The sequence below is a fragment of the Peromyscus maniculatus genome, chromosome 15 (genome assembly GCF_049852395.1).
Source record: "Peromyscus maniculatus bairdii isolate BWxNUB_F1_BW_parent chromosome 15, HU_Pman_BW_mat_3.1, whole genome shotgun sequence".
Taxonomy (NCBI): domain Eukaryota; kingdom Metazoa; phylum Chordata; class Mammalia; order Rodentia; family Cricetidae; genus Peromyscus; species Peromyscus maniculatus.
In genome coordinates, this window is record NC_134866.1 from 74,013,607 (window position 1) to 74,035,518 (window position 21,912).

General features: G+C 46.3%; 1 protein-coding gene, 1 long non-coding RNA gene and 1 other non-coding gene across 4 annotated transcripts; 2 read left to right on the forward strand and 1 right to left on the reverse strand.

The window, feature by feature from the left end:
* Positions 1-4,383: 4,383 nt before the first annotated feature.
* On the reverse strand, positions 4,384-9,568 carry LOC143268707 (uncharacterized). Its single transcript, XR_013044817.1, has 4 exons — positions 9,430-9,568; positions 7,655-7,762; positions 6,507-6,617; positions 4,384-6,003 (listed from the first exon to the last, which is right to left on the reverse strand). It is a non-coding gene; the product is annotated as an uncharacterized LOC143268707 (long non-coding RNA).
* Positions 9,569-9,945: 377 nt separating this feature from the next.
* Positions 9,946-21,692, forward strand: Zbed3 (zinc finger BED-type containing 3). Of its 2 annotated transcripts, none has more exons than XM_076552081.1 (2): positions 9,946-10,069; positions 19,290-21,692. In XM_076552081.1, the coding sequence occupies exon 2, from the start codon at positions 19,304-19,306 to the stop codon at positions 20,030-20,032; it is 729 nt and encodes a 242-aa protein (XP_076408196.1). In that variant the 5' UTR covers positions 9,946-10,069; positions 19,290-19,303; the 3' UTR covers positions 20,033-21,692. The 2 variants fall into 2 exon arrangements, with proteins under 2 accessions (XP_076408196.1, XP_076408197.1); XM_076552082.1 differs by lacking the exon at positions 9,946-10,069 and adding an exon at positions 10,147-10,222.
* On the forward strand, positions 16,135-16,273 carry LOC121823030 (small nucleolar RNA SNORA47). Its single transcript, XR_006064324.1, has one exon. It is a non-coding gene; the product is annotated as a small nucleolar RNA SNORA47 (small nucleolar RNA).
* Positions 21,693-21,912: the final 220 nt, after the last annotated feature.

The following is a 21,912-nucleotide window of genomic DNA, read 5'->3' on the forward strand; positions in this document are numbered from 1 at the left end:
CATGTCTGCTCCAGCCAGTCACTCTGGAGGGCAGAACAAGCAGTGGGGACTCTCCCTGTGTCCTGTCCCCTGTTCTGCTCCCCTCTGTGCATCCCAGACGAGACCCTGAGGCTGCTGCTCTCTCTCTTCCCATTTGCTTTCACATCCCTCCTCTCGTGCTATCACTTGAGAACGCTTCTGGATGCGTGTGAAATGTCTCCCTTGGGTTCGTGTGTTTGGACTCCTGGTTCCCCAGCCAGCGGTGCTGTTTTTGAAACGCTATGAAAGTCTTAGGAGACTGGGCCCAGCTGAAGGAAATGGGTCACCGGGAAATGAGCTTTGCGGGCTCTCTCAGGCTTGCTTCTTGCCCACACTGTGTCCTGACTGCCCATCTGATAAAACCAGCCACCTCACACTCCTGTGGCCATGACTTCCCTACGGTGATGAACTGGCCCCTCTCACACAGCCCAAGTAAGTCCCTTCCTTAAGTCGGTGTCTCAAGTAGCTCAGGTTGGTCTTGACCTGTGGTGGTATTGTGTCCCCCAATATATTGTGCACCCTAATAAACTTATCTGGGGTCAGAGAACAGAACAGCCACTAGATAGACATAGAAGCCAGGCATGGTGCACACACCTTTAATCCCAGGACTTGAGATCTCATGTCTTGCTTGGAAAAGACGCATGCCTTTAATCCCAGGAAGTGATGGCAGGAAACAGAAAGGTATATAAGGTGTGAGGACCAGGAACTAGAGGGCTTGTTAAGCTTCTAGGCTTTTAGCAGCAGTTCAGCTGAGATCCATTCAGGTGAGGACTCAGAGGCTTCCAGTTTGAGGAAACAAGATCAGCTGGGGAATTGGCGAGGTGAGGTTAGCTGTGGCTTGTTCTGCTTCTCTGATCTTTCAGCGTTCACCTCAATATCTGGCTCTGGGTTTGTTTTTATTAATAAGGTCTTTTGAGATTCATGTTACATTGAACTTATTCTGTATCTGAGAATGACCCTGAACTTTTGGTCCTCCTGTCTCTACCTCCTGGATGCTGGGATTATAGATGTGTGCCAGCATGGCTCAGCTTTATAAAGTGCTGGGCACTGAACCCAGGACATGGTACATGCTGGGCAAGCACTCTACCAATTCTATACCCCTGCTTCTTTCCTCTCTTACATTATTACTGTCAAGTATTTGACCACAAGAGAAGAGCAATTAGTACATGTGTTTCTTCTAAAAGTTCCCCCAAATACCATATTTTTTCCCAGAAGTTTGATCTCCATTATAGGTATGTTGAAAGCTGGAGTCATCTGGAAAGTTGATTAGGTCATGGGCGTTTCCTTTAGAAGGGATTAATGAAGGTCTTCTGGGACTAAATCAGTTGTCCAGGGATTGGGTCTGTAAGAAAGCCTGCCATTCACCCCTCTACATAGGCTGCCACCATTGTGAATCCCCTCACGAGAGAAGCAGATACCGGTACCATATGCTTGGACCTTCAGAAAAAAAATAAGCTAAACTAACTTATTTTCTTTGTACTGTATCCAGCCTCTGAGATTTTGTTATGACAGTGGAAAATAAACCAAAACATTTACCCCTGTCCTTTAATTTACAACTAAAAGGCAAAAACAGAAGCTTACTTTTAGACAGAAACAATTCTCAGGATGTGTTGCAGTAGACGAGTTTGATTCTGATGATCCGGTCACCTAAATGCATTTTTACAGAAACTGCAAGTGTGGTGCCGAGTGAAACGGCCAGAAAAGCCTTTCCAGGGCACCTTTGAACCGCGGGAGAGGAGAGTGAGAGATAATACATAATAGAGGCAGGCTTGCCGGGAGAGTGGACTAATGGATTCTGAAAATGAGCTGGAAATCTGGGACAAATCTCTAAACCATTTCTTCCTAATAGTTCTAAGAAATATAAAGTGATGTCTAATGACTTTCTGAGAATTCCCATAGGAAGACAGCCATCTTTTTTTCTGCTACAAAACAGTGGTGCAAACACACAGCTTTATAATTCATGTCCTCAGGAGAAATCTCCATAAATATTTTCCTAAAAACTGAGTGGCATGACCTGCTGACACCTTGATTTTGACCTCCAGTCACCTGAACTATGAAAGAATGCCTATCTGATGCATTAAGCCATTTCTTTTGTGAAACTGATGCACTAAATTTGAACTAGCCTCCCGGAGAACTAAAGCAAGAGGACAGCTTGTTATATACACCAGGTCCTAGCTGTCCTGGAGATGCACTGCACTATGACACTATGACATCAGAGAAAGTCTCCGGATCTACAGAGAGGAAACTTGGGATGCAGTAGTCAGTTGTAAGGGGGCAGCAGCATCTGATGATGAACTTCATGCAAGTGTTCCTACAAGCTGCCTCACTGAAGGCAGATGGTATGACATCAAGAGACAGTTTGATAGAACCCTGTATGGGAACCAAATGAAAGAGAGCATGTCACCATCAACCGACAGCAATAAAAAGGACTTAAATGCTATAGCGACTATACCCAGCATATGAAGTGAAATGAATGGGTCCCTAAAAGATACACACTATCAGACTACCAAAACTGGCACAAGAAGAAACAATCTAGACCTGAAACACATGAAGAGATGTAATTAGTACTTTTTTAAAAAGAACGATCCATTTTACCCTCCGTGAATAGATAATGCTCCTCCCAGAAGCCACGGGCTCCTAAAGAGAAGAACCAGTGCCAGGTGGAGGATAGCTCCCTCTGAGATGTGGGCCAGGCAGGTTCAGATACATCCATCTGAAAGGATACAGGCTACTGCCATTGCGCTCGGTTACCCATTGGAGAGTAAGACCCCTATTGCTGAACACGCCACTGGCGTTGGTCACAGGACATGGAGAAATCAAGCTGGACCTGAGCTGGGAGCCCCTCCCTCCTGGAGAGCTTTTCATGGTGCCGGGCAGACTGTTGGGGGGGGGGGGATGATCAACAGCCTTATCCAGCTGTGAATCCTGTGAGCTATAGTTAGGAACTGCAGACAAGATGTGCTAATTAGTACAATACTGGCATGGCTGATATGAGGGTAACCTATGGGGCTGGAGAGATGGCCCAGAGGTTAAGAGCAGTGGCTGTTGTTCCAAAAGTCCTGAGTTCAATTCCCAGCAACCACATGGTGGCTCAGAGCCATCTGTAATGAGATCTGGTGCCCTCTTCTGGCCTGTAAGCATACATGCAGGAGGAACACTATATACATAATAAATAAACAAACAAATAAATCTTTAAAAAATGAGGGCAACCTACTGCTCTCTGACTAGATTTGAGGCCCTCTGCAAAGGAGAGAATGGTTTTGTAAATCTGGTCCAGAGTCTGTGGCTTGGGAGGTCATAGGCCCTACTGGGGAATCTAGCTAGTACTATTGTTTAGCTACAGAGTCACACTGTCAAACTGTCATCTCAGTCCTCATGGTTATACCCATAGATTAAAGTTTCAGCCAGCCTTCATGTTGGAGCCCACTAGGTTTCCTAGTGGCTGTACCCAGCAGGACCGTATAAGAGGTTGATTGGACCACAGGTCTGGGTCCAGGTGTTTGTAAGAGTCTACACTTGACTGTACCTAGCAAGGGGGAGGTCTTTTGCTCCACCCCTTGGCATTGTTATAGATAGACTTTGGAATAAAGTGCTGGACCGGTGGATAAGGATCCAGGCCCACCTGAGTCTATCCTGTGTTCTCTCTGTTTCTCAACTCTCTAAGTCTCTTATCGCTCAAGCCTCAAGAGTTCCTGGGGTAAATAAGTGTGGGGGCTGGTCCCTTACACCTTCATTAGAGAATCTTTTCACAGCAGTGGACAGTGGTTAGTGCAGAAACCCATATGTGATGGTGGTGTGCTCAGCCCTAAAGGGAATCACTGTATCACCCCCACTAAGGATCAGAGAACATCATAGAAGATGAGGCATGAAGAATGCAAGAGCCAGAGAACTGGGAGGTGTACAACAAAAAGATGACCATTGCACTCAGGAACAGCTTGAAACTGTGGTTATCTGAACGTCAGGAGGTTAGGCCCAATAACATTCCCTCGGGGCTGTGGAGGGGCCCATGAGACGCTCTACCTCTTCCTGAAGGACAGGTAGAAGCTATCGGCTGTTGGGGTAGAGGGTGTCACTTTCTTCAGTGGTATGGCCACTGAGAAGTTACCTTTGCTCCAGGAAGTAGGCCCCACCCACACTCCTGCAGACAACTAGTTAAACTCAGTGGGCCACATACGAAGGCAGGAAAACAGGAGGAGCATTTGCTAGAATAAGGGTTTCAGGAGGAGAGAGGTGGGGACCAGACAGGGAATGAGATGTTGAAAATGACTAACACTCATTCTAGAGATGTGTGGAACTGTGAGACAAGAACAAAGTGTGTCCATAATGAGACGGGCAGACCCAGATGGCCCCCTCTGTTTAAAAAAGATATTCTTGCCATTCAAGTGTTTCCAGATCATTATAAACTCTTTAAGACAATAGAAGAGAAAAGAGCACTTCTCGATTCATTTACTGAGGCCAGATTAGTCTGGTACACAAACCAGATAAAGTAGTATTAAAAAAGCAAAAAACTACAGAGCAAACCCACATTAAGGATGCACCAAAATGCTGTACTCCAAGTTCATGGCTCAGGGCTTGTATATCTTAGGCAATCTCCATAAATACTTTTCTCAAACAGTTTTTGTTTTTAAATAAATATGACACAGCTGATTTTGAGCTATTTCTGGCGTGAATCTGGATTACAAATATTCTGTCTTAACAATAAAATTTGAACCCCTACTCTTTGCCAAATTCCAGGGTAGCACACAGAAATGAAGGATTTTTTTTATATTTTATTTTATTTTGTTTTGTTTTTCCAGACAGGGTTTCTCTGTGTAGCTTTGGTGCCTGTCCTGGATCTTGCTCTGTAGCCCAGGTTGGCCTGGAACTCACAGAGATCCGCCTGCCTCTGCCTCCCGAGTGCTGGGATTAAAGGCATGCACCACCACTGCCTGGCCGAGGGACTTTTTTTTTAATGAAAATTAGATACTATTTATATATTATTAAGAGAACAGTAAAAGCTAGAGGATTTGCCCCCACCGAGATATTATAAGCCAGGTCCAGTGAAACCACCAATCTAGATCACTCCTTGTGTAGAAAAACAGTTTATTAGGGGACACACTGCTGGGGGCCTCAGGGAGTAGAGAGCGGAAGCTTGTGGGGGTTTCTGAGCAGGCTGTTTGGGTTAATAGGGAACTAGATGCACTTTGCCCAAGATGGTTGACCACTGTGGGCAGAGAAGAGAAGCAGCAGCTTTTCTGGCAAGCAGAAGGCCACCTCACAGGGATTTCTGAGGAATGCTGAGTTTAGGTTTCCATTTACCTGGTAAGAATCTGGCCTGGGTTGGGCCTGGCCATCATCATAAGCCATTGTCTGTAGCACTGCCACTGAGTGAACTAACAGATATGAACTGAAGAATATTTTTCCTGCTGGAATGTAAGCAAAAAACGTAAGGGAAAGCAGTGTTTATTACAGTTATTAGTTACTTCGATGCATATTTTGTAATTGGATTTAAAAATTAATTTAAAACTACAAAGAAGAGATGTCTAACTATAGAAACTGTTAAGTGTGATATCAAACATAGGAAAGACAGACTCGTTTTCCTCTGGTGTTTAAAAAAAAATAGACCAAACACATCTAGCTAGCATAACAAATCATAATGCCTGGAGACCAAGTCCCGAAATCTTCAGGTCTTGAAATGTTATCACTTTCAAATGTCTTTGGATGTTCTCAATTCATTATGGGGCTGGACTACTTTCCTCTTACGTCATCGTCGCTCTCCTGGAGTTGCATCACCCTCAGCTGAAATCTTGAAGGCAGCTCTTATGAAACTCCGGGCTTACTCCCAGTTCCCAGTTTCTGCTTGTCTGGTGGATGCCACGTTGTAGGTTCACAATCCCAGCTAATAGGGATTCTAAAGCTGGCCGACTGATCTGGTACTTGGTCAAGACTCCATCATCATGAAAAAGATACACCAGGTGTGGTGTACGCAATGGTAAGCCCAGTATTCTGGAAGGGGAGACCAAAGGACCAGTCACCAACTCCAGACCAACCTGGGTTTATAATAAGACCAATTGTAAAAGAAGGGGGATGGGGTGGCCAATGAAGTAGGCTTAGCAGGATCCAGGTGCCACCACCAAACTCTATGACTTGAGTTCAATTTCCAAAACCCACATAGCAGAAAGAGGGAATCGACTTTGGAAAGTTGTCCTCTGACCTCAACACACACACACACACACACACACACACACACACACACACACACAAATAAATAATTTTAAAATCTAAAAAAAAAAAGGAGAATACACCATACTGTAAACTAACAAAAATATCATATACTTCATTATATGGTTGGTTTGAAGTCAGATGACTGAACCCTGTACCCACGACTATTGGCCTGTAGCCTCAGCCTTCTTCTTTTCAATTTTGAGATACAGTCTGGCTAAACTGTCCAGGCTGGCCTAGAACTTGGACTCCTTCTGCCTAGGCCTCAGATACAGTGTGCCACCAACCTGAGCTGCCAAATGGATTCTCTGGCACTCAAAGAATGACACCTTGGGCTGGGGATGTGGCCCCAGGATGGAGCACTTGCATCAGAGAAGCCATGGGTTCCGTCGCCACCCCTGAAAACAAGCAAATAAATGAGGCCTCTTACTAAACAATATACCAAGTGTGATAAGTTCATTAATATAGAAAACATGAATTAAGAGACAGTTTTAATTGAACTCACTCAGGTTAGATACTTTTCATCAGATATCTGTAATGCTAAGTGTCCTTTTGATAAAAAGTGGTAGGCAGGGCTGGGCAGTGGTGGTGCATGCCTTTAATCCCTGCACTCAGGAGGCAGAGGCAGGCAGCTCTCTGCAGGCAGTTCAAGGCCAGCCTGGGCTACAGAGCAAGTTCCAGGACAGGCTCCAAAATTAAACCCTGTCTTGAAAAAAAAAAAAAAGTGGTAGACAGGCTCCCTCCATGAGATAGAAGCCATACCTGGCACTGTCAATGAGGCTAAGAGCCTGAAACTAGATAGGTTATGGCCCCTGAGGCAAAACCTACTAGTAAGATTCTGCTAAACTAACACAGCAATAAGCAACTCCTAGTGACACATTGCTGCACCCACAGATGGAATCAGGGCAGCACTCAACCTTCATCAGAGGAGCTTCTTGCAGTAGACAGGAATTAACACAGACCCACAGCTGGACAGCGTGCAGAGAGTGGGAGACTTCGGAGCACTCAGTCCTAACCGGGATGTCTCCATCACATCTCTCCGCTCAAGGCTTAGGGATCTATGTAGGAGAGGAGGTGGGAAGATTGTAAGGACCGAAGGTGTGAATGATTCCAAGGAAACAGTATCCTTCAGACATAGTAAGGCTGATGCACATAATAACTCACAGAGATGTGACAGGGTGTAAAGGCTGCAAAAGGACCAGCCAGCCAGACAACAACCCAGTGCAGGGAAGAAGTCCGCACGAAGTCCCACTCCCCCTGAGAGAGAGGGGGACATTTGTTTGCCAACAGAGTAATACTGTACATCAATCACACACCAGGCCTCATGCTCCGAGTAATTAGCCAACACAAACCCATCTCCGTGTGTGGTGGCTATTCTTGGTTATCAGCCTGACTACATCTGGAATTAACTAAAACCCAAAAATGGAGGGCATACCTGTGAGGGAGCTTTGCATAATTTGAAGTAAGAAGATCCACTTCCATTCAGGATTTTTGAGGTAAGAAGATACACTGTAGTTGGAATTTTCTTTGGGTCATCAACCAGCTCCCAAATAAAGACATAGAGACTTATTATTAACTATGAAATGCTAGGTCTTAGCCAAGGCTTGTCCCACTAACTCTTTCAACTTAATTTAACCGGTTTCTCTTCATCTACGTTTTGCCTTGGGGCCTTTCACCTTTCTTTCATTCTGTGTGTCCTGCTTTCCTGCTTCCCTCATATCTGGTTGGCTGGCCCTTGGTGTCTCCCTGGCATCTCTTTTTCTTTCTTTCTCCTCCAAGCCTAAATTCCTCCTCCTACTTACGCTCCCTGCCCAGAAGTTCCTCCTATACCTTCTCCCTTGCTACTGGCTGTTCTGCGTTTTATTAGACCAATCAGGTGCCTTAGGCAGGCAAGGTAAAAACAGCAGCACATCTTTACATAATTAAACAAATGCAACACATCTTACATAGTTAAACAAATGCACTCTGCAACGATACACCTGTAATCCCGATTTTTTTTTTTTTTTGAGGTGGAAAAACCCACCTCTAATCTGGCCCATACCTATATAAAGCATGGAAGAAGGAAGCTTTTGCTCTTTGCCTGCTTACTCTCTGCTTGCTAGCAAGTTCATTCCTTCACTGGCATTAGAGCCTACTTTTTTTGAGATTCCAGTGTCTACTGAAGACCAGCTGAGACATCCAGCCTCATGGACTGAACAGCTACTGGATTCTTGGACTTTCTGTTCATAGGCAGCCATTGCTGGATTATCTGGGCCACAGCCTGTAAGTCATTCTCATAATATGTATATTCATTCTATAAGTATAATATACCATGTTTTTATGTGCTTTTTTATTGATTTGGTGGGTTAAAAAAGGACTATGATAAAAAATGGTGTATGAAAACAGTTTTAAATACAATTTAAAAGGTAGTAAGGGATCTAATAGTTAACCTCTCCATTGCAAAATTATTCCTTTAGAGATACCTAACCAGGCTTTTCTTTCTTCTGAAATCTTTTTTGGCATAGTAAAAAGAAAAGTCAACAAATAGACTTTCCATGGTTTACCTATCAGGTTAAAAAAAAAAAATGAGGAGGGTTGTAGTAATAGTTCCATGGCCCAGCAAGCAAGCACTCATTGTGAGCAAGGATAAGGGTTCATCCCCAGCAATTCCATTTCTAAATTACTGAACCCAAGCAATCAACATGGATTGTACTATTTACCCAATCATTTCTTGTTTCTTTTATTTTTATGTTTGTTTGCTCATCGTCTCCCAGCTAGCAAGGCTTTGGACTGAAGAGATAGCTCAGAGGGTAAAAGCAGGTACCACCACCCCTCCAGAGAATTCAAGTTGGATTCCTAGCCCACATTGGAGTTACAGGCCATTGCTAATCGCCCAATCAGTTACAGGAGATCCATCGCCCTCTTCTGGACCCCACTGGCATTGCACTCATACACGCACAGATCCACCACTCTGCCTGCCCCAATACACCAGTAATTACAAAAACAAACAAACAAACAAACAAAAAAGCGCAATTTTTAAATGAATAAACGAAGAACAGAATGTGCCATTTCACAAGAGCTAACTGGTGCATCCAGGAACTTGGCAAAGTCATTTCTTTACGACTATTTGTAGATTAAAATCCACCTGGTGGGAATATTTACTTGGCTGAAACAGCAAACACTATACAACAGGACTTCCTCCCTCGACCTGCAAAGCCCCAGGGCGCTCACCCGCACTGCAGCGAGCAAGTCCTGAAAAAGTTTATCTTTCCACCCAGAGCGTGGAAGACAGAAAACCGCCTTAGAACGAAGCCGCGCGCAGCTGATGTAATTGTTGTAAATCACGAAGACGCTGTTACTGGATATAATCAAGATAAAAGTAGTACCCCATGCTGATGTTTTGGTGAACACCTTTTCCTCTTCAGACCTTGATTGCAAGGATTTCTGACTTTTTCCCCCATCAGAGATCTTAAACTGATGAAAGATCGCGAGCACCGCGCCCCGAGGAGGACCTGGACCAGCTGAATCCAGGTCTTGGAAGGTTAACGCAAACGTGCAGAACCGCAGTTAACATGTTCAGCATCACTGTGCTCTTGCATCATTTTAAAACCCCGGAAAAATTTCACCTCATTAAACTAGTTCTCCACCCGCTCCTCTAAACCCCTCATCGACCGGGATGGTTTTAAGAGGGGCTCCCAGGCGCTCGGGCGTCCAGACCACGCGTCATCGCTCCCCCACCCCCAATCCCGGACGCCCCCAGATGCTCGAATTGAGCGCTGTGGCTTTAAGGGGGGAAGCGGCCCTTTCCGTCCGGGACAAAATGTCTGCGAGGAGCCGGGAGGCGAGGGGCGAGCATCGCGGCGACGTCCGGGTGAGCTTGGCTGGGGCACTGCGGCGCGCGGCGGGTCCGGGGGGCAGGGGCGTGGCGGGAGGGGAGGGACGCCTGCGGCGCGGAGCCGGGAGGACGGGGGACACGGGGGACCGCGAGGACATCACGGGGCTACGTGGACACCCGGGAGCTGCGGTAGTTTGGAGGTCCTGGGGGGGAGCCTTGGGGGCGGGGGCCGGGGGAGACCGCGGGTGGAGGCGTGGCGGGAGGGGAGGGACGCCTGCGGCCTGAGCGCAGTGAGTGGGGTGCGGGGAGACCGCGGGGACCTCGGGAGACCCCTGGTCGTGTTGCTCCCGGGCGGGATCCGTGAGTGCCTGCCGGGGGTGCCTGCCACCCCTGGCTTGGCGGAGAGGCCTCTGGGCTTCCCAGCTCCCGGGGAAGAAGGAAAAACCATCCCGGTAAAGTTGCCCTGAAGACTGACTCTGAGCCCAGCCGGTAGCTGTGCGCCCAGCAGGGGCCTCTTGCACGAATTGTGTGGACTTAGTTCGTGTTTCCCACTTGTGCAGGGAAGAAAACCGGTGTGAGCCAGTATCCCCTCCTCCACTAGACACAAACAAAAGAGTTCCCCGATCCTTCCCAGCGCACTGTCTGGAGCTGGTGGTGTAAGCCGTCCGTGACCCTTCCCAGAGTTTTTCCTAAACAGGCTGTGGGTTTCCTCATTGGGAGAAAAAAGAAATAAGTACTTGCCATCGCTGAGATCCGGGGTTTAGAACAGCTGTTAAAGGTTAGTTTCATAAATTGAAATAATTAGTGTTCCTGATTTTTTTTTTTTTTTTTTTTTAAAGACAGGGTCTCACTGTATATCCCTGGGTGATCTGGAACTTGCCTGTAGACTAGGCTGGCCTAGGTCTCAGGGAGACCACTTGCCTCTGCCTGCCAAGTGTGGGATTTAAAACATGGGCCACCACTCCTGGCAGTTTCCTGCACTGTATTAGTACACCTTTTGGCCTCCAAAATAGTTCGAGGCAAGTGACAAAAAAAAGTTAGGAAATTGTGTAAAAATACCAAGAGTCCAAAACCAGGTAATTCTCAACTTAAAAATATTTTAAAACAAAGGTCTTCAAAGCAGAGCATTTTTATTTTATTTCATTTTATTTTTGTTTTGTTTTTCAAGACAGGGTTTCTCTGTGTAGCTTTGGAGCCTGTCCTGGATCTCACTCTGTAGACCAGGTTGGCCTCGAACTCACAGAGATCTGCCTGGCTCTGCCTCCTAAGTGCTGGAAATAAAGGTGTTCACCATCACCACCTGGCAGCAGAGCATTTTTAAATCCTCATGATTCCTTAGAAATGAGGGTCTTCAAGATAAACTGGATCACCACCTTTTCTCAAGGGAATGTGTGTGTGTGTGTGTTATACACACACACATATATACATATTATATATGTATATATAATAAACTAATGCCCAAGTGCAATAAAGGTCCACTTTAGGGCACAATGCTTTATACTTTTCATTTTAAAATGTATTAACAGAGTTCTTTACTGGCCTTTAGCTAATAGTAGAAATAGCTGAGAATTCAGCTTAAAACATTAAGGTAACGTCATTAGCTACGGGTCCAGTGTGTGTTTTGTTTTATAGCCCATATGTAACCTTTTTCTAATATTTTCACATTAACCTGTTATTTCACAATACATTTTACACTTTGCAGTCATTTTTACCAACTTCAAAAAGGGATTTATTTTTATGTGTATGCCCCGCCCCCGTGTGTGTGCATGTACATGAGGGATGCCTGTGGAAACAGACTGTCAGATTCCACAGAGCTGGGTTACAGGCTCTTGGGAGCAGCTGGACCTGGATGCTGGGAATGGAATGCTGGACCTCTGGAAGAGCAGCAAGTGCTCTTAACCACTGAGCCATCTCTCCAGCCCCTTTACTGGCTTTTAATTTCATGTGTGCCTTCTGGCTGATGATTACAGATTAATTTTTCTAGTTGTCTGGGTCTATTTGTAAATATATGAACACATGGCAGGGAACTAATAGGTTCTCGGAGATAGACAGATCACAGGTGAACGGACTGTAGTTTCCTTGACACCTCAGCTGTCGTGGCTAATTGTTCAATTGTGGTCTGCTCTGATTTAAAGCACTGTTGGATGAAGGAGACGAACATGCCGTTAGTGCTTCCACATAATCTGTGGATTTCATAATCGTGTCCGCTTCTCATGGTAGATCTAGGCTCAATCAGCACATATTTGTTTATTACTCCGCCCGGCAAACTGAGGTGATTAGCCTTGACTGCAGGACAAACCTCCTCCCTTGCCATTGCCTTTGGAAAACATTTCCTGGTTCTTTGGCCCCTAGCCTACCCAGTTCTTCTAAGGTGTGCAAGCATAAGCATACCCTAGCGAAATCCATTTCCATGGGTCGTTTGTAGAATGACTGTATGAACTACACAAAGCAGGGTATCTGAAATAAAGGTGTACTTCCAAGCAGGGGGCTTTGCAGTGAATGGTGGAAAGGATGGGGGAGATGCTCCTAGGTACGGGGTGAGGAGGGTTATTGCAGAGATGAGGGAGAACACAGCCAGAGGCATCTGGAAGGGTCCAGACTAAACCGGTTCTTGAGAGGGGGTGTGGGGAGGATTAAGAGAGGAAGAGGGGAGAAGAAAGGGGCTGAGAGGCCAGAAGAAAGCCAGGAGGGCAAGACACCAAGAGCCTGGGTAGCCAAAATGGTTGAGGTTATCTGGGGATCAGAGACTGGGGGAAGGGAAGCCCAGCCCTTGAGCTGGGGGGTTTAAGGTCAGGGGCAGACTGAGAAGTGCTGAGAGGAGCCAGGACTCTGTAATAGGTATTGTGCTGTTGAGAGAGATGCCACCAGGCCGTCCTCCCCTTTGATAGGCACCTCAGCTCTTTGTCCTGAGTTTGAGACTATATATATATATATATATATATATATATATATATATATATATATATAATTTTTTTTTCCTTATTAAGTCCACTTATAGGGGCTGTAACTCAATGCCAGGGCATTCGCCTAGTGTGTGTGAATCCTGGGTTCAGTCTCCAACAGCACAGAAAGAAAACAGAAGAACCCCTGCCAACGAAAGAATTAATAGAGATTGTGCTTCTATGCCAATAGTGGAAATGTCTGCTTGTCTTATGACAAAATTTATAGTCATACAAGTATACATGTATATGGTCATATGTATAGTGTATAAGAAGACCATGCCAAGAGCTTTCTAAAAGTTTTGCATTTGTTTTCTGTGTATGTGTGTGGGTGCCCACGTGTGTAGAGGTCTAAGGATAATTTGTGGGAGTTGGTTCTCTCCTTATACTAAGTGAGTCCCAGTGCTCAAACTCAGGTCATCAGGCTTAGGGGCAGGTGCCTAACGTGGTGAGCCACCTCAGCGGGTTTTAGTGGCTTCCTTCAGCTTCTGGGTTGGTACTTGGGGAGGTCACAGTGAGGACTCTGGATTTAACCTGATAGGTTACTAGAAGAATAGAATTTCTCAGGAGAGACTCCAATGCAGGCATAATGAATGGGAATCTGTTATCTCCCACAGATGTAAGCTTACCCGTCCTCCTTCCAGAGAGCAGATCCCCAAGTGAAGCTCAGCTCCCTTCTTGCCATGAAAGACTTCACATTGGCTTTGTCACCCTTGAAACTGGACTCAAAAGTTCCACTGCTAAGTTGCTGTGGCTAAGTTGCGTTCATCCCAGCAGTACTTGGGTGTAGCTTGACTATGTTTCATGTTAAAACAGTGACTCAGACGCCGAGTTATAGACTAACAAAGTAGAGCTCGTTGGAGCCGAACCCTGGTCTAACCTTAACCAAGGATATCGGAATTAGCACTGGAAACCTCTCTTCACCCCCTCCCAGGTGGTGAGTGAGTTACCAGAAGGCAGTCTGTGCTGCCCTTCTCAGCTGGTCTGGTCGGCAGCAGGCTCGTGTGGAACTCTGAGCGGGTGCATAGTGAACATTTGGACGAGAGAGTGGGATGGAATAAGTGGACATAAGCAAAATAATCGCATCTCTTGGCCACTTTGTGCCTGTTTTTTAAAAAATGCTCAAGGAAAAGAATGAAGGACGCTCTTGTTTTTCCTTTTCTTTCTGTTAGCTGCACACATAATTAATGGTTATGCATCGTGATTTGGGGCTCGATAAAGGAGAACAGACATCGCCCAGCTGGGGCTAGCCCACCTTCCCGGGGTCCCCCGGACCTGAGTGATGAGCAGGCTATTTGTTGTGTGAAGGTCCATTTAGGAAGTGAAAATCTGAGGAGCAGTGGTCATGGGTCTCTTACCTCGCTGGTTTCCCTTTGGCATTACGAATCCTTAGGGATTCTTCCCATTTTGAATGCCCACGAGGAACACAACACTGTTTTTCAGCCACCGAAATCTCCGTGTAGGGGAAGCTGAGCAGGAAATGCCAGTCTCTCCTCTGTAGTCCACGCCTTAAATTTGCATGGTGCTGGGAGCCCGGCATCCCCCACTTCGGCCACCCTTTAGAAGCACGGAATCCTCATCCTGGGAGAGGCACCTGCAGCGGGTGCAGCTAACGCGTCTGCTCTGTGTCAAGGAGGTCCACAGGTTGAACCCCTTCCTCTCCCATCATGTCCTCTGCTTCCGGTGGGTACAGGATCTCCTGCTTGTGCAAGGCACACGGAAACCATGCTGTACTGGCTGACCCTATACATTCACTTCCTTCCTCTCGATGGCATCTCCCTGTGCATATGGATCTCTCAAGTGCCTTAGCAGGGGTTTTACTCTTGGGACCATCGCCTTCAGCCTCCTTAAGTAAGGTCTGCCCCTATCTGAACTCATAGCTGATATGCCGAGGATTGTTTATTAAAAGTCACTTTTTATTTACATATAGACCCTGCTGTATATATACTTTGTGGTAAGGCATAAGTATATTGACCATATGGCTTTCTTAGAGGCTTTTTTTTTTTTTTTTTTTTTTTTTTTTTTGGCTTTTGTGGTTCCTACTTTCCCATCACCTTCTGCCTCAATCTGTAGTGTCTCCTCCTTGTTTCCTAACCTAAATCTGTGGAGATGGCTCCATCTAGTTTTGGACGCGATGGTGGTGTGCAAGAGGTAGACATTCCATAAAAGCTGTAGTTTTTATCTTGACACTTGATCTTTTCCGGCTAGTAGCACACAGCACATGGCAAGGGCATCTGGGCAGGAATGTCCAGCTGCAGCTCTTCGGAGCCTGGAAGTCATGAGAAGAAACAACAGATGCTCTGTAGTGCCCTATGGTGCTCAGTCATGGTGCTTGGTAGACTAACTATATTAAATGCAGTTTCTCCTCAAAGTGTTTTCCACATATGATGAGTTCTAGGCTGTAACTGCATCATGAATTGAGGCACATCTGTATCTTTACAATACTATAGTGATTTGGTATTATCTAGAAATGATGGGATTTTGTATACACTTTACAACATCTAGCTTTTCTTCCCCACCCCCAAAACTTCCCCTAGAACACCTGGCAGATTCCCCATCCTTTGAATGACTGCATAATATTCTCTGTTGCAAACGGGCATTATATACTCAGCCATGATTCCCATTCTAAATAACGATGAAATAAAACAGTCTACCACATATAACTTTAGTTCTACAGAATGGATATCTTATCTATTTTTAACTAATGTAGAAACTTCCAGATGGCCTTCCTCAAAGCGCTCCAACCTTCAGCAGGAAAGTGAATGTGCCCTATTTTCTGTCTCCTTCCTGACTTCGATAGTTACACCTGCCTGTCTTTGGATGTTAGGATGACACTTTGCTCTTGCCCTCATAGCACGTCCCTGAACAGAGTTGCCTTTCCACAGACATTTGAATTGGCCCTGAAGTCACTTGCCTGCTCATGTTTCTTGCCTGGTTTTATATTGGATCATTTGCCTTTTAAACTCCCCCTGTGAGAACTCCTGGTGTGTTCTGTGGTGGTGAGGAGTTCCACTGCTAGATGGATGAGCCTGGGCTTTCTGCCGTGCTCCAGGTGAAGCTGAAATGAACTCGGGCTATATTCCAGGGCTGGACAGATGTTAGGACTGGGGTACCACCCTAGATATAAAGTCCCATCACATGGAGCCAGAATGCAGCCCACTATGGAGGACTGAGAAGGTGGGGCAGTTCCATACCATGCTGCCTTCCATTGGTTAAGACCTCCGACAGCAAAGGGCTGACCAGGCAAAGGATGTCCCTCTCCAGCACCTTGGAGGGGCAGCACTGTGCTGGCCCACATCTCAGTGTTGCTTGTCCCTGGCTCAGGTGAAGGACATAAAACCAGCACTCTCCTGCTCTGCACACATTAACTCTTCCAGTGCAGATAGCACATGTGGCAGATACTCCTCTGCGCATCTCAGAATTTACAGGCAACCCAGCTCACAGTTCACGGGGATGCCAAAAGCTTGGCAGTCAGGAGTCACCCTTGGCACTGTTAAAGGTGCATCAGCAATGGGAACTCTGAGCCCTTGACACAGGTGAAAAGAATGTGCAGGCTCACATGCCTGTCAATGTGTGCCCTTCACTGCTAATTCATCTCTTCAGCCCCTGGTTCCATATCTTAACTATTATGAATAGTTCAGCAGTAAACATGGATGTGCAAATATTTCTGTGGTGTGTTGACTTTGAATTGTTCAGGCATATATACACCACATATGGTACAGATAGTCAAATCATTTTACACTTATGAAACAAATTAGATTCACTATAATAGTATCCCGTCTTCTGTTTATATCTAGTAATTAAAAGGAGCCCTGGAAAGGATAGATTCAAGTTTCACTGCGACACTTTCATACATAGATATATCTCCACACTTTGTTCTTACTCTTGCCCCCCTTGACCATCTTACTGGTCTTCTTTCTCCCCTAAATGATTCTACCTTCTGCTCCTATGACATATGGATTCTGCTGTCCTCTCTTGTCCCCTCCCTAACCCTATAGACTCCTTTCTCTACTTTCTACATCCATGTCCTACACAAGTACCTAACGTTTATAAATAAACTTATATCTATATTCTGTATCTGAGGGAAAACATGGCATTTGTCTTTCTGAGTCTGGCTTATTAACTTCACATACAGCTCTCCAATTCCATCCATTTCCCTGTGAATGTCATAATTTCACTTTTCTTTATATATCACATCTTTATTCATCTGTTGACAGACATCTAAGCTGGTTCAATATCTTTCTTAAAAGTACTTTTTATTTTTAATTATGTGTATTTGGGGATGTATGCACATAAGTACCCCTGGACCTGGAGTTATAAGTTGTCACCCAAAATGGTGCTGGGAACTGAACTTGAGTTCTCTGAGAGGGCAATGTGTGCCCTTCACTGCTAATTCATCTCTTCAGCCCCTGGTTCCATATCTTGACTATTATGACTAGTTCAGCAATAAACATGGATGTGCAAATATTTCTGTGGTGTGTTGACTTTGAATTGTTCAGGCGTATATACACCACATATGGTACAGATAGATAGTAACGTATTATGGCATTAATTTTCTAAGGAACACCCCACACACACTGGTGAGCATAATAACTACACTAATTTCCATTCCCACCAGCCTTAGAGAGGGGTTCCCTTTTCCCATGTCTTGGCCATCACTTGTTGGTGATGGTTTTCTCGATGATAGATGTAAGAGCATACATAAAATAGGCTTCAGGGGAAGAAAACCCATATGATCTCAATAAGTGCAGGAAAGCCTTGAAGAAATGAAAGACAGATCATACTTCAGCACCTATTGCGGTCAGAGATATTGGTCTGTAGTTTTCTTCTTTGAGTCCATATCTGGACTTGGCATTGAGGAATGCTTGCTTTGTAAAGAGTTTAGTAATGTTTCTTTCTATTTTATGTTAACAGTTTTGAGACGAATTTGTATTAGCTTCTTCTTTTAAATGTTTGATAGGATTCAGCAGTGACCTCACCTTTCTTTGTTGAGAGACTTTAATGCCATTGCCTGCTAATAAGCTGTTTAAATTGTTCATATCCTCTAGATTTTAATTTTGGTAGGTTATATGTAGTCAGGAATTTGCCTAATCCTTCTGAATTTTACAGTGCTTTGGAAAACATCTTCAAAAACACGTGCTAATCTCTGAGTTCATTAGGATCTGGTGTGCCCTCCTTCAGTCCATCTCTAGTTTTACACACTGGGATAGTCTCTCATTATTTTGGTTATATTGGCTAGAGGGTTGTCATTCTGAGATTGTTGTTTTCAAAGAACTGACTTTTTGATTGATTTTTAAAATTACTCATTTAATTTACATTTCATTAATTTCTGTCCTTGTCTTAATAATTTCTTGCCATCTACTCCTTTGGTGTTTAACTTGTTCCTTCTGTAAGGCCCCGGGGTACATCATTAGCCTGTTTATTGCAACCTGTCTAGATTTTTAATGTAAGCATGCAGAGCTATAAGTTGTCCTCTTGGAGCTGCCTTGGCTGTACCCCAGAGGTTCTGCTTTCATATTCACTTGAAATTTCCTGAGTTTTTTTCAAGATCCACTGTTCATTTAAAAAAAGTGTGGTCTACTTCTAAATGTATGGACAGTCAAAAGAGATTGCTTTTGACTTCTTGTTCTACTGCACTATGATTTGTTGATGCCTTTGTATTTATTAAGACTTTCTTTGAAAACTACAAGGAGTCCTGTTTTAAAGAAGGTTCCATAGACCACTGAAAAGAACTTACAGCCCGTGTCTTTTGGGTGGATATTCTGCATATATCTATAATTTACAGTATAGTTTAACTCTGAAATTTTATCTTTTGTTTGGATGATCTGTCTGGAGATGGCATTGGGTATTGAAAGCATCAACTATTATGTCAGGACATTTCTGGCCCTTTATGCCCATTATTTGTTTTGTAAAATAGGGAACTCAACATACACTGTATATGTGTATGTATATACATATATGTGTAATTATGTATATACATATATAAGTATGTGTGTATATATGCAGCATGGTAATATGAGCAGTCACTGGCTAGTTCACTAAGCCTGATTCTCCCTTGGCTATGATCCTTCCTGAGATAAGTCCCCAGAAGAGCTCAGAGTCTAAGTATTATTTTCTTTTTTAACTTTCAGAGAAAGTTTGTCTAGATCCATATATTTGGTCCATTCCAACTTGTCCATCAAAGAGCAGATGCCACCTTTTTAAGGCTTTGGGGGTGGGGGGAGTGTGTTGTGTGGGTGAGTTGTCTTCCTCATGGAAAGAACTTAGTCATTGGCCAGTGGGTTACTGTTCTTCTTCCTCTTCCCCCCTGGATGCAGACACTGCAGAAGGAATGAGGAGTGAAGAGCCCCTGGAGACCATGGAAGACAGCTGGAGTCCTGGTGACAGCGCAGGCCAGGGCGGCCCCTGTCCCGGGCTGGCACCCGCCGCGCCGGGCCACCTGGGGACGCCCTACACGGAGGCCTGGGGCTACTTCCATCTGGCCCCGGCTCGGCCCGGGCACCCGACGACTACGACGACGACAGGCACCTGGGCCACCTGCCGGCTGTGCGGGGAGCGGGTGGGCGGCCACCCGGGCTTCCAGGCGTGGACGCGGGCGCTGTGGCGACACCTGAGCGGCGCGCACCTGCGGGAGCTGGAGAAGAGCGGGGCCCGGGGCTCACCGCCCGCCGCGCCCTGCCCTGCGCCGCCCGCCACCGCCACCACCACCGCTGCGGCTGCCGAGGGCGACTGGGCGCGCCTGCTGGAGCAGATGGGCGAGCTGGCGGTGCGCGGCAGCCGGCGCGAGCAGGAGCTGGAGCGGCGCGAGGCGGCCCTCCGGCAGGCCGAACGCGCGCTGGAGCGCAGGCGCAGGGCTCTGCGGCAGGAGGAGCGGGCCATGGCGCAGGCGCGGCGCCAGCTGCAGGCCGAGCGCCAGGCGCTGAGCGTCTGGCTGCGGGAGCGGAGCCCGGGGCTGGGGGTCCCGGCGCCGCCTTCTCCTCCGCCTCCGCTCCTCAAGGAGGACCCTGACGGGGACGTCCTCGAGGGCGACGACGACGTGATCACCAAGGTCCTGCTGTAGCGAGGCCGCTCCATGAGTAAGCCTAAGCACCCCGCGCCAGGCGCCCGGCAGCGCCCCAAGGACTCCTTCCAGGAGCCTGGATCGGGTGCACGGGATGGACCGCACTGCAAGGGGAACCGGCTCCAGCAACCTCTGCCTAGTGCCTTAGGGCTGGAGGCTTTTAAAGCCAGAAGGTTCTCTAAACACCAAAGACTCATCACACCGCCTGCCTATACGCCTTGCAGGGGAGGGAAGAGGAGGCTTTTTAATCCAGGAATCCGGTGTACTCTTTCCTAATGTTTAAACTTGGCCCAGCACCAAGTCCCCAAACGGGACTTTTTCATTGACTCCCTGGCTCCCTGCCTTCAGCATCCACAGAACCCCACAGTGGGCCTCTTTGCCAATCCCAGAGTTATCCCTCTTTGCCCCAGTCACCTCACATGGCCCCCCCCTCCACCCAAGGCCATGAGCACCTCTTTCCTTAACTCATCTTTCCCTGGATGGGACCCAGTGGTAGGTATATTCTCCCATTTCCTGTCTCACCTCTTGCCACCTAACTAGCAAGACATCATCTGTCACTAGAAGAGCAGTCCCTTGCCCTACAGGCCCCCAAAGACCTCTCCCTGAACCAAAGGAGAAACCTGAGGCCACGTCACCCCGCCACCTTACAGCATCAACCCATCTCATTCCCTCCCTTTCTTCAGCCTGTTTCCAGCAATGCCTGCTACCCCTGAAGGTCAAGAAGTCCTTGTTGCCCACACTCACCATGTCCCATTCTACTGGTCCCTTCCCATGCGTCACTGCGGGCTAAGCTACCACCCAAAACCAAATATGGTTTTCCACAGCCCTTGTTCTCCCTTTCTGAGGTCCCTTCTTTTGATGTAGAACATGCTTTTCTAAAGTGGTTTTTTTGTTTGTTTGTTTGTTTTTTGAGACGGGGTCTTTCTATGCAGCCCTGGCTGTCCTGGAACTCACTGTGCAGACCAGGCTGGCCTCGAACTCATAGAGATCCACCTGCCTTATCCTGATCACTGAGACTAAAGGTGTACACAGTTCCCAAAATGTTTTTACTTGAGTTTTGTACTCAAGTTTTGTTTTTTTTTTTTTAACTTGAACCATCTAGGAAAAGTTGAAAGGCTAATAAAATGAATATATATGCATTCATATCACATATGTGAGCTTTTTTAAGCATCCACTTGTATTTTAAATGTGTCTGGTTGTTTTGATGGGCCAACTTCTAAATTCAGCCCCTGGTCCATTTCCTTAGAGAGCTTAAGTAACTTCTGCTAGCAACTCACTGAGCTATCCCAGCCGTGACTGTCCGCCCTGGATCTGGACATTCATGCCCAGTTGCCTGTTCCATGGCTCTTCCCATTGCTTGCATATCTGCCACCACCAACACCAGATAACTAGCATTTTCTGGGGACCTAGCACTATCAAGCACACAGCAGCTCCACGGTGAGGTGTTGCTACTGTGCCTGCGTCATGCCCAAGACAAATGTCAGCAAGGTGTCAGTGGGTACAGGTGCTTGTTGCCAAGCCTGAAGACCCGAGTCCAAAATCAGGATCTGACCCACATGGTGGAAGGAGAGAACCGATTCCCACAAGTTGTTTTCTGACGTCCATGCACGCACTATGACACGCCCACACACAAATGCAATAAAAATATTTTTAAAGAAAATGGGAGAAGGTTAATTTGTACAAGATTACAGTTGGGGGAGTGGTCAAGGCAGGCTCTGCGTGTGGCCCGCTGTCTGCAGGTTGCCGTGTCCTTCCTAGCTGCTGCACTGTCCCCTGGGTGTGGACAGCTCACCTGCCTCCATTTCTAGTTGGTGAAAATAGTGACATTCACATTTCCTGAGCATTCACCATGGGCCACAGTTGTGCTAGACTAGACGCAT

Excerpts from the sequence above, each read along its gene's own strand:
- Zbed3 (XM_076552081.1), top strand. The coding sequence starts at position 19,304 with ATGAGGAGTGAAGAGCCCCTGGAGACCATGGAAGACAGCTGGAGTCCT.